Here is a 15,334-nt window from a genome sequence, read left to right as displayed (position 1 = left end):
CCATCACTTTTGTTGGTGCTATAGTTTTCAAATTAGGAGCTTGGAGTGATGTGATTTTCCCTACTCTGAGCTGCATTACTGTATATGATGCAATTAAAAAAAAAAATTCTGCAGCTGTAAAGCAGCTCTGAGCTCCCAAGGTTAATTGTGGGAAAACTTTAGAGGATCACTTTTATCACAATGCACCTTACTTGGGGGTTTTAAAGTCATCTTCTCACAATTCAGAACCTGTAAACATAGAAGCCACCACCTGTCGCCATTTCTAAGGGGAGATCCATATATAATGCCTGGTGGGCTTTAGATCCGAAGGTCCTGAGTTCAAATTCCACTCGGCTGTTGAATTAATACCAGGTGGGGTTGACTCTGCCTGTCATCCTTCCGAGGTCGGCAAAATGAGTGCCAGCATGCTGGTATCCTGTGTCGGAGTGGCGACCCGTCCAGGATTGTACCCAATCATCAAGGAGACTGCTTAGGCAGCACCAACGTTCTGCACAGAGTATGGTCTCAATGGATGGATGGATGGATGGATCCACATAGGCAATCCTTTTAAAAAGGCCAATTTTGGGGGGGATTTCAACCCGAATAGCTCTACAACTGGTGAGATGGTGAGCTCAGATAGTCAAATAATGTGTCAGATGTGAAAAATAACTGAATTAGGACGTTACGATTGGTAAGATCAGCAAAGGAGTCGCGTGGCCTCTCAAATGCGCTCATCTCGACTCAAAAACCAAAAATAGTACAAACACAACCTATACATCGATTTAGAGGTAATTTTACTGCTCATCTAACAACTACTCTCAAGGGTGAAGGAAGTGTTTGTAGAATAAAAGTTACTACCTTAGCTAACTTCTTCGTATATACACTGCAAAAAATTTTAAACAAGCAATTTTGATCCGTCTACTTGTTCTGGAATCATTCAATATTGCCTACCCAAAATCATGACAATAATATGTTCAATTTTGCAGCTTGATAAATAAAATGTTTGTGTCTAAATATGTGCTTAATCGTGGTAGTTCAATAAATGTACTTTAGATCCGAGAGGTACAACACCAGGTACATTTGTGGGAGGAGGGTGGGTTGGGGTGGTAGGAGGGAGGAGTAAGAGGTGGGGAGGGAGGAGGAAGGGGTGGGAGGAGGCACCCGGCGCTGAAATACCAGGTACCTTTGCTTGCAGATAATAAACGTGCTGGAAACTTTGTTGACAATCGGTGATAATAGGGTTACAAAGGGACATGGGAAAAGACCCTTTTGGCCGTTCACACGTGTTGCATTCCCATCTCTGCACTATAGTGCTCTTTATTTGATAATAAAACAATACAAGCACAAACCTTGAATGAATCAGACATTCTAATACTTTTCCTCCAAAACATTGACATCTAATTATTGCACCAAGTAAGTTTCCTACAAGACAAATTTAAACTTGAAAATGTAACAATATTCAGCTGTAAGTCAGCTTTATGGTTATGGTGTAGTGTTGGTGACATTTCAATCAGTTTGTGTTTTTCTACAATTATTTATCAGGAACTTCATTCATCCGCATTGTTGATTGTAACAGCATTTAATGAATGAGGGCTAACATTGGATTTTTCAAGCCATGCATTTTCCTGTTTTATTTTCCTTTTGAAATTTGTTGGAGAGGTTGGGTGTGTGACAAGGACTAACTGATGAGATTGGTGAAGATCTGACCGAATCTGGATATGAGAATTTTTGAAGTGATTCTTCACCATTGTGAGATAGGGCCAAAAGCGATATGCAGCATGATATTTCAAAAAGTTATCGACGAGTTGGTTAGTTGACAAGAACAAGCCGATTAGATTTTGGTTCAGGTCTGGATCCAGATCCGGCCTATAAGTTGGATACATAACACAAACTGTTCAGCCTGGTGGAGGTAGGTGCTGGTTAGCTCACCCCCCCCCCCCCCGTGTTGTGGGAGACGAAGTTTTGCAATCACTTCTATGTGTCTGTGTCTATCCAGACTTTAACTTTTTTTTACCATTTAAGCTTTTGTCATCAAATGTTCAAAAAAGCTTTATTGTGGGAATATGGTGAAGGCAAATTAATAATTTGGTCAAAAGGTCAAAGTTTACCATCATATAAGATCGTCAATTTTCATCTAATTGACCTGAAATTTTAATTATCATTTGAGCTTTTGTCATCAAATTTTCAAGGTTTATCATAAGAATATGAAGACGAAAAAAATTGGTCAAAAGGTCAGAGGTCAGAAACATAAAATCGTCAATTTTCATCCAATTAACCTGAAATTTAAAGAATTTGCATATTGGGTCACCAATAAGAAGCCAGAAGCTGATTGTTTTTGTTGTTTTTTTAGATCAAAAGGTCAATGTTGCATAAAATCGTCAATTTTCATCTGATCGAGTTGAAATTTGAACAGGATTCACATATTGGGTCACTGAAGCGTATTCATGTTGAGGTCAAAAGGTCAAGGTTGCCTAAAAGTCAAGGGTTTTTTTGTATTTGATTGTATCTGTTTTCGTCGTGTTTAGCAGACAGAAGAACAATTCTGAATACAAAGCAGATGGGCTTTGCACTTTCAGATGCTTTCTAGTTACTTCTGTTTTGCTGAAACAAGTTAATTTATTGCAAATATAATTACTTTGATCATTTTGTTTTCCCATTGAGTTATACACTGATATTTTTTCTTTAACGGCACCAATTATTTCCGTCCTGTTAGGTTGGCTGGGGAAAGTTTTTGCCTCGAGTCATTCAGCCAGGCTTGAGGTTAGACAGGTGATTTGGGCAGGAATTTGTTATTCGTTTAGGGTACTGGCAATAACTCACCTACTCTTCATGAAAAACACCATGAGATCTTTAATGTCCACGCACGACCAGTGCTGGCAGACAGATCCTGTGATTTGACATCTGTCCACTGGACGGCGCACACAGTGCTACCAGGATGGAGGTTCATGGAGGTTTGAGATTCAAACCCAGCTGAGACAGGTCTGAGGTGAGTCTGCTGTTTGCATACCTATAAGCTGTCCTTCCAGGCCCCTTTGCGCTACAAATACTGCTTCAAAGAGAGCATTGTCTTCCATTATATAATTCAGGATGTTGCTCCATTGAACAGTATGTACTTTGTAATTAGAAGAAGAAAAAAAGTTCAATATTTTGAAACACAAGCTTATTAATTTCATTACCAGAATAATTACTCTTGGCTGTCGCTGACATGTACACTCATAACTAACTTATCACCATTGGACAGGGCTGGCAGGATAGCCTAGAGTCACACACACACACACACACACACACACACACACACACACACACACACACACACACACACACACACACACACACACACACACACACACACACACACACACACACACACACACACACACACACACACACACACACACTTTTGAACCGTCTCGCCAGCATTTGAATCTCGATCCAACTATAAACTGTTATCCTGGTATTTGGCAGGCAGTGTGATTCGATGTGTGTGTGTGTGCCATCCCTTGGATGAACGTTAAACTGGTAGACGTTAAAGATCGTCCTTCACGAAGAGTATGCGAGTTCGTGCAGGCATCCTGAATAAATTACTACTTCCTATTCTGAGCAAAAGAGGACACTGCATCAGTGGCATTACATAGCCACACTGTCAGATAATTATGCAACCAGCAGCCATGTGCTTCATAGCAAAGAAAAGGATTATTGGTTAAGGCTCCAAGCATCACATCTTCAACACAACGAGTTGTTGTCATCACTATGCAAGTACACGAGTTAGACAAAGACGAAACCTATTCATTTTAACTTGAATTAACAATTATATGTTATAATAGCACATCTTTACTCTTTCAGTTTCAAACCATGTTCATTTCTCATCGTGAGCCGATTTTTTTGCCACAAGGTTCTCCAGTTTTTGTCCATTCAAATACGGGTTGTACATCTGCACACGCAAAGACACCCTGTAAATAGGAAGTTCATCTACAAATTCATTACATACAGGTATTCAATGCATGAGTAATGATGCTCTTACTGTCTTACATCGAAATCTTCCGGATCTGCGAAAGCATCTTCGGTCAATGTGCTTCGTTCCTGCAAGCAAGCAAGCAATCAATCAATAGATCAGTGAAATATCTGCAATCGTTTCTCATTCATTGCATTAGACTTAACCACAATCGGACATTATATTGGATCTCTATTTATAGCCAGGTTGAGACAAAGGCTGCAAACCAGGAACTTCAAGGGTCGGTCTGGATCTGGAATCTCTGAGTCTGGAAGGGTCGGTGGATTGAATCTGACCCCAGCTGAGTCATACAAAGTATAATTAAAATGGTACGTGCTGCTTCCTTGCTTGATGCTCAACATTTGAAAGGGATAGAACACAGATAACCAACCATATGTTGGCAGCCATTACACATGCTTTGTTGTGCTTGATGGCTTTCTCCTGCATTTAAGTTGCTTGTAAGATTAGAGAACTCATATTGTTAGTACTAGCAGAGTACCCACCATTAGTACATGAGCATGTAACACGTTATTTGGACACATACCTTTATGTGGGCAATGTATAGGCAACAGACAGCTGCCTCAATCGCTCCCGAAAAAAAAAATAACCATGAAGCTAAAAACTGCTTGCAATTCAAAATGCCTCACTGCACTTAGTGGGGCAGATAACAGCAATTTTTGAGAGGAATCGTGCAAATGATGATACAAGCATCAAATTTGGCACATTTGTTCTCCAGGGGATTCTAATCAAATCTGCCTGATTGGCCATTTGAAAATACAAATTTTGAAAAAAAAAAATACTTCAAAAAAGTCAAGATCACGAATCAATGTTGGATGCTGGCCGAGATTGGTGAATGTTTCAGAAACATCATCAAGGACGTTCCAAGTCTGCCATGCAGTTTTCTTCCCTTTACCGCGGAAGGCAGACACGACGTCGCATCCAGTGAACGCATGGAAGTATGGGATCCCTCGAGCTTTCTCAGGCCCTATTGCAGAAACTACCTCATGGACTGGAATCCATCGTGCCTTGGCTTCTTGGCCAAAGGCAATCCACATGTTCTCAAGACCCAGTTCCTGTAAGAATGGCAGTGCAGATATTGCTATGACTAGTTCGTCCATGCCATTAGCCTTAATGATAATCGATTGCTACCATCCGTCGTTGCATCCCTGGCATGTACAAATATTTGAGTGTCAGCTTCTTCATGACAACATGGAGACACAGCATCCAGTGACTTCCTTGTGTTGCTAATGGCATCTTCTCCTTTTGTGACAATGACTGTGCTTCACACATCTTTTCTGCAAGGAAGTGAAACAGCTCAGTCTTGTTGCTGTCATCTCAAAGAAAGCTTCTCCAATTACTTGGGGTCTTACTGGTTCCTGTCACTCTTCTTCTGATTCCTTGCCCCCTTTTCGACCTTGCCTCAGACTTCAGACTTGACTTCTTGTACACATCAAACACTACGTCCACCCTCTCGTACCTGGTACCATAGGATTCCACCTTTGGGATGATGTCTTCTTTAGCATAGTCATCAAACATCTTTGAAGTGCGTGGAGGTAGGGCATTGATAAGTGCTGAGCCATCAATGAAGACTGCATCTCCCCTGGGTTCTCTGTCTGGGATGTTCACTTGCGCTTCAAGAATTTCAGCCAGCTGTGACTTCAAATGTTTTTGAAGTTATTTTTTTCTTCAAAATTTGGATTTTCAAATGGCCAATCGGGCAGATTTGATCAGAAAGCCCTGCAGAACAGAAATGCCAAATTTGATGCTTGTATCATAATTTGCACGATTTTTATACTATCAACTACACTAACTGGAAAACGTGGGGACAGGAATACTGTACTGTAAATGGTGAAGACTTGTAATACCCTCCCCCACCTGGAGGTGGCGCTACACGATACACATTTTCAGAGAATTTGCATCCCACCAAGACAACGGGCAAAAATAAAAACACCCCTATACATTAATCGGGGTCATGCTAATCCTATGTTGCAAGTCTGGATGCAATCGGCCCAGAAGTGTATGAGGAGTAGTGTGACAAACACACAAACACCGGTCCATGAATTATCATGAGAATTACGTGTCACAAACAGATCATCTTCTTACTATAATTCACCATCCGTCCGTCTGTCTGTTCCCAGGTACCGCAAAAAATGCTGAACCGATCGCAACCATTTTTTTAGTGTGTAATCCTGGGACCACTTGGAGTAAAATAGGCATAAATATAATAACATGACCCCCCTTGACGGCTCCCGTTGGGAGCAGATACTTCTAGTAATACCTATATGCGAGAGGGTGTCTGTTTTTTTTTTTTTTCTCCTGAGCAAAACAAACATTTCAAAATAAAAAGAAACCACATCATGTTATTCCAGTGACATTAGGAAACACACACTGGGAAGAACTTGTACTTGCTGGAAGCTACATCGAAAAAGGACTAACATTTGTCCTTGGCTTTCTTGGTGTGGGACTGTGCGTGGAAGATTGTTGCAATCCAAAGCTCTCGACCCATGATGGATCAGTTTGATGCAATAATGTGATAGTGTTGTGAAAGTTTCTGCTGTTGTTTAGAAAATAATAAAACATTGCCAGGGAATTAAAAGGGTATGCCAAGGAAAGTGTGCTCCAGGTTGCCCCCCGCACTCCTTCTCCCATCACCCTCCCCCATTCCAAGTTCTAATGCTCACCACCATTCCTTCATCCATCGATTCCTTCATGCCCCTCCCTCCCTCCACTCCTTCAAAAGTGCTGTCTATCGTCTCCTCGTACTTTCTCCCAAATTCACCCCTGCTCTCCTTTTCCCTCATTGACCCCCATCTAGTTCCTTTCTGCCACTCATCCAATCCATGTGTGATTTCTTAGTCTGCTCTTCCCCAATGAACCTCTATCAGTCTGTGACCATGCTGCCTCCTGTCATTCAGCTCTTCCACGAACTTGGATTTCTGTATAAACAAAGCACCTGTGATATTCGAGTTTATTTGTCGAAGACTTGTCTATATAATATTATCATGTTTTAAGTTGCCAAATTTTTAGTTTTTTACTGGTATTATGCCAATGGCTCCTGCCTGTAAATCCCTTTCTTGCTTCAACTGTTGCTTTGAATTTTCTGCATGCATTGGTGGCCTCGAGTGGACATGTTTGAACATTCTTTTGGTTCAGTGACATCAAGGACACCGCGCTGGTATATTGGGAGTGTACTTTGCCATCTTGCAAAATACCCACCAAACACCCACCAAAACACCCACACCCAAACACTGTCATACAAGCGCTTGAGGCCCCCCAACAGATTATGGGGGGGGGGAGGAAGAGAGAGAAAGACAGACAGTGAGAGAGGACTAATCTCCATTCAACATCTTCAGAGTCTGGGACTACTTTTTATAACAGTGAAGCCAATTTAACAAAGGTCATCTTGCACACTTTGTGTTATTCATTCTTCATGTAACCTCTTCCATAAATGCCTTTTTGCAATTAAAAAAAATTCTCAAACCTTGTACCACGTGAACGTTTACCTGGAATCTTGGATAGTTCCGAGGATTGAAGTGATTCTGATTTTGCTGGTAATTGTGGCTGAACTCGGCGGTGTCTGGCATGCGTTCCAAGCACCCATCCAGAGCTTGAAAAAGAAACAAAAAATTCGGCTTTTAAAAATATTCATAACTCAGAATTGAAAAGAAAGTCGTGATACTGTTTACAAAGTTTAGCAACGTTTGACACGTGTTCATCCTCCAAACCATTTGATCACCTCCCTGCAATCGCTTTACCGCCCTGTACGTACCTGATTTACCAAGGGGACATGGGTTTGGGGGGTTAGGGTATCTGTGGTCGGCGTTCAGTTTCAGCGGTCTATCATCACCAACTATCTCTGCGATGACATTCGGAATGTTTCCAAAAGGACCCAGGTGCTGAAAGCCTTCGTGAGCCCCTCCTGTGGCAAAAGGAACAGCCAATAATCATGGGGGTAAGGATAATCCGTGTAAAATTGCTTCAAGATGACTGCAGAGAACAATCATTGAATATTAAAGGAATGCTGATATTTTTGTCTGCATGTTGAAACTTCATGGTAATGTATTGAAATTCAACTTGGGATGCAAAATTAAAATTAAACTGATTTATCAATAAGGAAATTCAGACGTCATGAAGGAATGAAACACATTCATGAAAGTTCATGGGTTTTGTTTCCCCATCGGTTGTTTTATCGGTTCCCTCAGCCTCCAAAAATGAAACAGACAACACTAGGACACTCGGGAGAGCACATACCTCCTCCACGTAATGCCTGATCCACGAGAACATATCGGGCCCAATACATTTTTGAAATATCATGCTATATATCAATTTTGGCCCAATCTCTCAATGGTGAAGAATCACTTGAGAAATTAAATAATTCTCGTATCTAGATCCGGATTCGGATCTTCACCAAAATCTAATCAGTTCATCCTTGTCACACACACAACCTGCCCACCAAATTTCAGTTCATTCAGAAAGTCCATCCACAACTTTCTGAAATATCCTGCACACAGACAGACAAAGACAGACAGACAGACAGAAAGGGGTGAAAACATAACCTCCTTCATCTTCAGTGGTGGAGGTAAAAAATTATGCCAATACAAATAAACAAAGCTCAATAAGTTATTAATCATGCAGTCTATATTTATTATCGTACGAGCAAATAGCACCCGTCACTTCACTGACGGGAGTACTATAGGGGGGGTGGGGAAGAGGGGGGTAAGAGAGAGGGAGGAGACTGAGGAGGTGGAGGAGAAAATGAGCGGAGGGAGGGAGCAAGGGGGAGGAAGAGTGAGGAGGGGTGGGGGAAGAGAATGTGGAGGGAGGGAGAGTGAGGAGGGGTGGGGGAAGAGAAGGTGGAGGGAGGGAGAGTGAGGAAGGGTGGGGGAAGAGAAGGTGGAGGGAGGGAGAGTGAGGAGGGGTGGGGGAAGAGAAGGTGGAGGGAGAGTGAGGAGGGGGGGAAGGGAAGGCAGACATGTGGTGGAGTGTTAATTATGATTCATACTGTCTCATCAAAATGATTCTGCATAGAATAACAGTGATGTTGGAAACAAAATAATGTGAAATCTATTTTCTTCCAACCACGCCATAAATACCACCCAGAGACAAACACCGCCTGGACAAATCCGGAGACAAACACTGCCCGGATACGTCTGGAGACAAACTCCCGTCCAGGCATAAACATGTACGGAGACAAACTCGTGTCCAGGCATAAACATGTTCGGAGACAAACACCACCTGGACGCAAACACCGCCCAGAGACAAACACTAGCCAGACAAAAACACTGCCTGGACACGTTTGGAGATAAACACCACCGGACATAACCACTGCCCGGACGCATCCGGAGACAAACACCCGCCCAGACGCATCTGGAGACAAACACCCATCCGGACATAAACACCACCTAGACACGTCAGGAGACAAACACCACCCAGCCACATCCAGAGAAAAACACCGCCCGGACACGTCCAGTGACAAACTCTGGCCAGACATGTCCAGAGCCAAACACCACTTAGAGATAAACACTGCCCAGACACATCCGGAGACGATCTCCGTCTGGCGACGGACTTAGTCCAGACATAAACACCGCCCAGACACATCCAGTGATAAACTTCATCTGGACACATCCAGAGAAAAACTCCGTCCGGACACGTCCAGTGACAAACTCCATCAGGGCACGTCCAGAGACAAACTCTGGCCAGACATGTCCAGAGCTAAACACCACTCGGAGATAAACACTGCCCAGACACGTCCGGAGACAAACTTAGTCCAGACATAAACATGTTCGGAGACAAACACCACCTGGACGCAAACACCGCCCAGACACATTCGGAAACAAACACTAGCCAGACAAAAACACTGCCTGGACACGTTTGGAGATAAACACCACCGGACATAACCACTGCCCGGACGCATCCGGAGACAAACACCCATTCGGACATAAACACCACCTAGACACGTCTGGAGACAAACACCTCCCAGCCACATCCGAAGAAAAACACTGCCCGGACACGTCCAGTGACAAACTCCGTCAGGGCACGTCCAGAGAGAAACTCCGTCAGGGCATGTCCAGAGACAAACTCTGGCCAGACATGTCCATAGCCAAACACCACTCGGAGATAAACACTGCCCAGACACAAACTTGGTCCAGACATAAACACTGCCCAGACACATTCAGTGATAAACTTCATCTGGACACATCCAGAGAAAAACTCCGTCCGGACATGTCTGGAGTAAAACACCGCCCAGATATGACCAGAGACAGAGACAGAGACAGAGACAGAGACAGAGACAGAGACAGAGACAGAGACAGAGACAGAGACAGAGACAGAGACAGAGAGACAGAGAGACAGAGAGACAGAGAGAGAGAGAGAGAGAGAGAGAGAGAGAGAGAGACAGAGACAGAGACAGAGACAGAGACAGAGACAGAGAGAGAGAGAGAGAGACAGAGACAGAGACAGAGACAGAGACAGAGACAGAGACAGAGACAGAGACAGAGACAGAGACAGAGACAGAGACAGAGACACAGAGACAGAGACAGAGACAGAGACACAGAGACACAGAGACACAGAGACACAGAGACACAGAGACACAGAGACACAGAGACACAGAGACACAGAGACACAGAGACACAGAGAGAGAGAGAGAGAGAGAGAGAGAGAGAGAGAGAGAGAGAGAGAGAGAGAGAGAGAAAGAGAGAGAGAGAGACAGACAGTGTTGGGGAAGGGAGTTAGAGGGAAAACGTTATGTTTTCTGAACAACACACACACTATTAGTGCTTGGCCAATATCGGCAATTCTTCAGGAATCGGCAAATTGAAGTCAGTGTGATTAACGACTAGAGTACATGCTGCATATAATCCAAAAACCTTGAGAAGCTTTCACCTTTGTTTTGGATGAAGTTCAATAAATAAATTATAAAAACAACGTTGCATTATAAACGTTTCAGGAAGATGTGCAGAAACCTTAATCTTTATAAATGCCGACTGTACATCCCGATCAGGACACGAACTGTACCGTGATGGACTGTAGGGTGCTCGGAAAGTGGCTTAAACACCCAAGCAAGCACTCAAATTAAATGGTTGATAAGGAACGGCTGGCCAGGCTGTGGCTGCATACCATACAGGGTCCCTTTAACTTTAACGGTGGTCTTCACCGTCCATGAAACAGTTAAAGAAATAAAATGAATTCATTCAAATCATGACTTTATCCAAAAAAAGAGGTGCTGCTTATGTAGAACAACCCTGAAGACATCGCAAAGTTTAATTGCTCGTGAAATAAACATTGTAGAAAATCCGCCATGTTGCCTGCTCATCTGTGCACATGCCATGTGGTACATCGGTTGCAGTCCGCGTGAACATTATAACTATTTTAAAACGTCCCTTTTTCACCAGATTTGCTTTGATTCCCAGTCGAGCACCTTGCAAAACCTCTGAAAATATTGACACACATCTGACAAACGCTATGGGTAGGCAATCCCTCGAGGGGCGAGGGGGCAGGGCGCAAGGTCAAGCATTAAATCATATTGCTCAATGAAGCTGGTTAATTTTGGCAAATTCCTAATTCTTTTGTTCACTCAATATAATTCACCAAACAGTCCAAAAAGAGAAGTTTAATGCTTTGGAAATTTCACATTTTCTTGTGTATATATGGAGAAGGACGGAACACAGTCTTTCTTGCCGAAAGTAGAGGTATATAGGCTTCATTATAAGATTCGTTATTTCTTTAAATTATCAGATTTCACAACAGATTTCGACACTTATTTTGTCCGGACGGTATCCTTTCGTGAAGATTATTCTTTAATTAGTTCGTGAGAGTAGATCGTGGAAAATCGTATCAGAATACAATGCATGAAATGGCTCCAAGCAAATAATTTGAAAACTATAGTACTTACTAAAGCAATGTACTCAGCGATTCGTAGCTATGATGAACAGGCATTCGATAACATGAGTGAGGAAAGTGAAGAAAAAAAAAAACTTCATTGTTAAAAATTCGTTGCGGCCTGTTCCAAGTCAAGGCATGGTTGAGCAGGCCAAAAAAACATGGTGGCTTCAAACCCCAGCAAGGTTTCCGAGGATATGCCTCTAGACCCCAGAGAGAGAGCGGTGACCGAGAATACGCCGAATAAAGAGAATAATTAAATAAGGCTGTTATTTATCCTCAAAAGGGGTGTTTTAATTTCCACAAACACCCAATTATCATTCTTGCACTTCCCTGGAATTTTCTTAGTATGCATGCAAAGTTTCAGGCTGCTACGTTTTATAGTTATGGAGGAGACACACTGACACGCACACACATTGACATTTATGAGTATCGATGTATGCAAATATGGCAGAATTTTTGACTCCCCACTTCTACCTCTCCACCATCCAATGCTCCGACCCCCCTTCCCCATCCTATCCGCTGCACCTGTGCCAACATGTGCAGAGACGCCATATCGAATTTCCCTTGCTGTTTTCTTCTGCCCAGAATTCAGGTTTATTTACTCCTGCAAGCCCTATATTTCTCTACCCATCATTTGTTGTTGCCAGGCTTGAAGTCGATTTAAATTAAGAGTACGTGTTCGGTGTTCGTTATGTCGGGGCTCCATTGCGATGAGTGCCCTTGCCATCAATTGTAGTTGTCATTGTACAGTGATTTATTAATCATGCTGTGCATTTTATTGTCCCCATAAGAATGTTGGAAGAACTGGAAGCCATTGGAAAAGAGCCAGTTCTATTTCCCTGCATGCAGGTTCAAATCCGGCTAATCACAGCTCAGCTATCTGGGGCAATGCCCCCACATTTATAATACACCCCATTTATGGAGCATTATCAATCAGATCAGTGTGTTTGATGCAACTAGTAATACCCACTCCCTCTGGGTGGGAAAGATGGTGTTGATACCCTCTCCCTCAGGGAAGGATCAGTGGTTAAACCACTTGCACTATTCCAAGTGTACAGGTGAAGATTGCATATCGGCTTCCCACACTCATGGGGGAATTGGGTGGTATTTTGTGCCGACGACCTTACCCTGGACACTCCAAGCAGGTATACAAAATTTGATGGAGATTGGCCGACCCAATTCCATTATATTAGGGTCAGACACATACATACATCAAGTAAAACATGCAAGAAATGTTTGATCGAGGTTATGTTTTCACCCCCGTCTGTTTGCCTTTTTGTCTGTTTGTTTGTGAGCACGATATCTCAAATAGTTGTGGACGGATTCGGATGAAACTTGGTGGACCGGTTGGGGGTGTGACAAGGAAGAATTGGTGAGATTTTGGTGAAGATCCGAATCCAGATACTGATCTGAGAATTATTTAATTATCCTGCCCCCCCCCCCCCCCGGAGGGACGGAGCGGGATATTGTAATCATCGGGTTTGTTTGTTGGGTGGTCGCTAGAGTACCCTTATTGCCGGGTTTTCCGTGTGTGTGTGTGTGTGTGTGTGTGTGTGTGTGTGTGTGTGTGTGTGTGTGTGTGTGTGTGTGTGTGTGTGTGTGTGTGTGTGTGTGTGTGTGTGTGTGTGTGTGTGTGTGTGTGTGTGCACGTCTGCAACATGAGGCTCCACAGCACAAACCAGTAAACAGATTTCGATGAAACTTTGTGAACAGGTGCCATATGAGCTGGGAGTGTGCGCGTTTGAGTTTCGTTGCTATGCAGCGGCCGAAAAACCGTGTTTTAAGAACCCAAACGGTATTCAATACTTGTCCTTCAGTTTTGAATGTGGGGAAACGAGACTTCGGAATTAAACACTTCGAGATATTTAGAAAATTTTACTCGAGCCGATTTTTGATTTAGGTTTTATTTTTCAAATGGTAGTCCTTCAAAAATAGGGTGTCTATTTGTATGTTTGTATGTAATGGACAGCTCTGGAGGCCAGAGGAGTCAACCAATTTTGATGAAACTTAACAGGTAGGTTCATACCAGGAATGAGTTGTATGCTTTTGAGCACCGTTGCTATGGACACCACCGTTGCCTAGCAACGAGACTTTGAAATTTTTGAAAAATCCTAAAAAAAAATAAAAAATCCGAAAATCAAAAATCGGCTTCCGCGCTTTTATGCGCACTATAATCAACCTCTTTGTCAAAAATTTTCAGCCCGATCCGTCAAAAACTGTATGACTAGTATGCAATTATATAGCGACCACCCATGTCACCTACCGGCTTGTCTGTTTGTTTGTCTGTCTGTTAGCAACTTTACGGCAAAACGGCTTTAGCAAACACTATCAAATTTAATCCACAGGTGGGCAATGAACCTTGGACGACTCCATTAACTTTTGGGTCCAATTGGATCAAAGGTCAAGGTCAAGGTCACGAAAAAATCAAAATCGTTTTTCGCTCATAACTTCGTCAAAAATGATCTGATTTACTTCAAACTAAGCTTATAGTGAACCTTATTCTATTTGTCACTTATAATCCTACCCATTCCTTTAGTGAAAATGCATATTTGTGAAGATCGGTGGGGTCCGAAGTTTTGGGGGTCATGGTCATCGGTCAAAATTACAAATTTTTCATTATAACTAAAACATGGTTACGAAAATACAACTTTACGGGAAAACGGCTGGCTCAAACACTGTCAAATTGTATCCACAGGTGGGTAATGAACCTCGGACGACCCCATTAACTTTTGGGTTAAAATTAGGTCAAAGATCAAGGTCACGAAAAGGTCAAAATCATTTTACGGTCATAACTTCGTCAAAAATCGTTTAATTGACTTCAAACTAAAACTAAAATATTCCTTATAATCAACATTCAGGTTACGGATGTATCAAATTTAAATTTGATCTCCAAAATAACTTTATGCCTAAAATGGGTGGGATTTGTTGTGCCTGGCACCACTTGTTGTAGTTGTTATTGCTGTTATTATCGTGACTGTGGTTGTTGTTTGTGCGCTACTTCTGTGTCCTTCAAAATTAAGGGTTCTTGCTGTCGTAGAATAAGAAATGTTACCATTGGAACTACTACTTTAAGCTGCCATTCCTTCTTTTTTACGACTACTACTACTACTACTGCTACTACTTCTTCTTCTATCCCTGAAAGATGGACTTTTAAAATAGACATTGTGCAGGAAGAGCTATATTAAAGCTCGAGGTCCTGCTTCTTCTTGGCCACCCTGGTCGACTTGACCTCATCACGACTTGACCTTGGTGACACCGAGCACGCACACAGCAATTGGTGGATTGGTCCAGCAGTTTTCGATTCTATAATCATCAGGTACAGAGAATTATCTTATTTAATGTAGTGAGACGGGCACGACTGAGGAGCAAAACAATAACATTTCTGATTCAATATGATACATTAATCTTTCATCCAACATGAATGTGACGTAGGCAGAGTATTGCAGGGAGGGGGAGCCGTTTGCATAGCATTGCATAGCATTG

General features: G+C 42.6%; 1 protein-coding gene across 1 annotated transcript in view; it reads right to left on the bottom strand.

The window, feature by feature from the left end:
* Window positions 1-1,265: 1,265 nt before the first annotated feature.
* The window catches only part of SCG5 (secretogranin V), a 20,026-nt gene continuing 5,957 nt past the window's right edge, over window positions 1,266-15,334 (bottom strand). Inside the window, exons 2-5 of the mRNA XM_085876530.1 lie at window positions 7,740-7,889; window positions 7,474-7,577; window positions 4,009-4,059; window positions 1,266-3,910 (exon numbers count right to left, since the gene is read on the bottom strand). Of these exons, the coding sequence (XP_085732656.1) occupies window positions 3,836-3,910; window positions 4,009-4,059; window positions 7,474-7,577; window positions 7,740-7,889 (380 nt within the window). The 3' untranslated portion in view covers window positions 1,266-3,835. The remainder of the gene's footprint in view (window positions 3,911-4,008; window positions 4,060-7,473; window positions 7,578-7,739; window positions 7,890-15,334) is intronic.

This window comes from Eptatretus burgeri, chromosome 4, assembly GCF_056783735.1.
Source record: "Eptatretus burgeri isolate ZD-2024b chromosome 4, Ebu_testis_v1, whole genome shotgun sequence".
Classification (NCBI taxonomy): domain Eukaryota; kingdom Metazoa; phylum Chordata; class Myxini; order Myxiniformes; family Myxinidae; genus Eptatretus; species Eptatretus burgeri.
The sequence above is the reverse complement of the archived record's forward strand: the minus strand, read 5'-3'. Positions and strand labels throughout refer to the sequence as shown.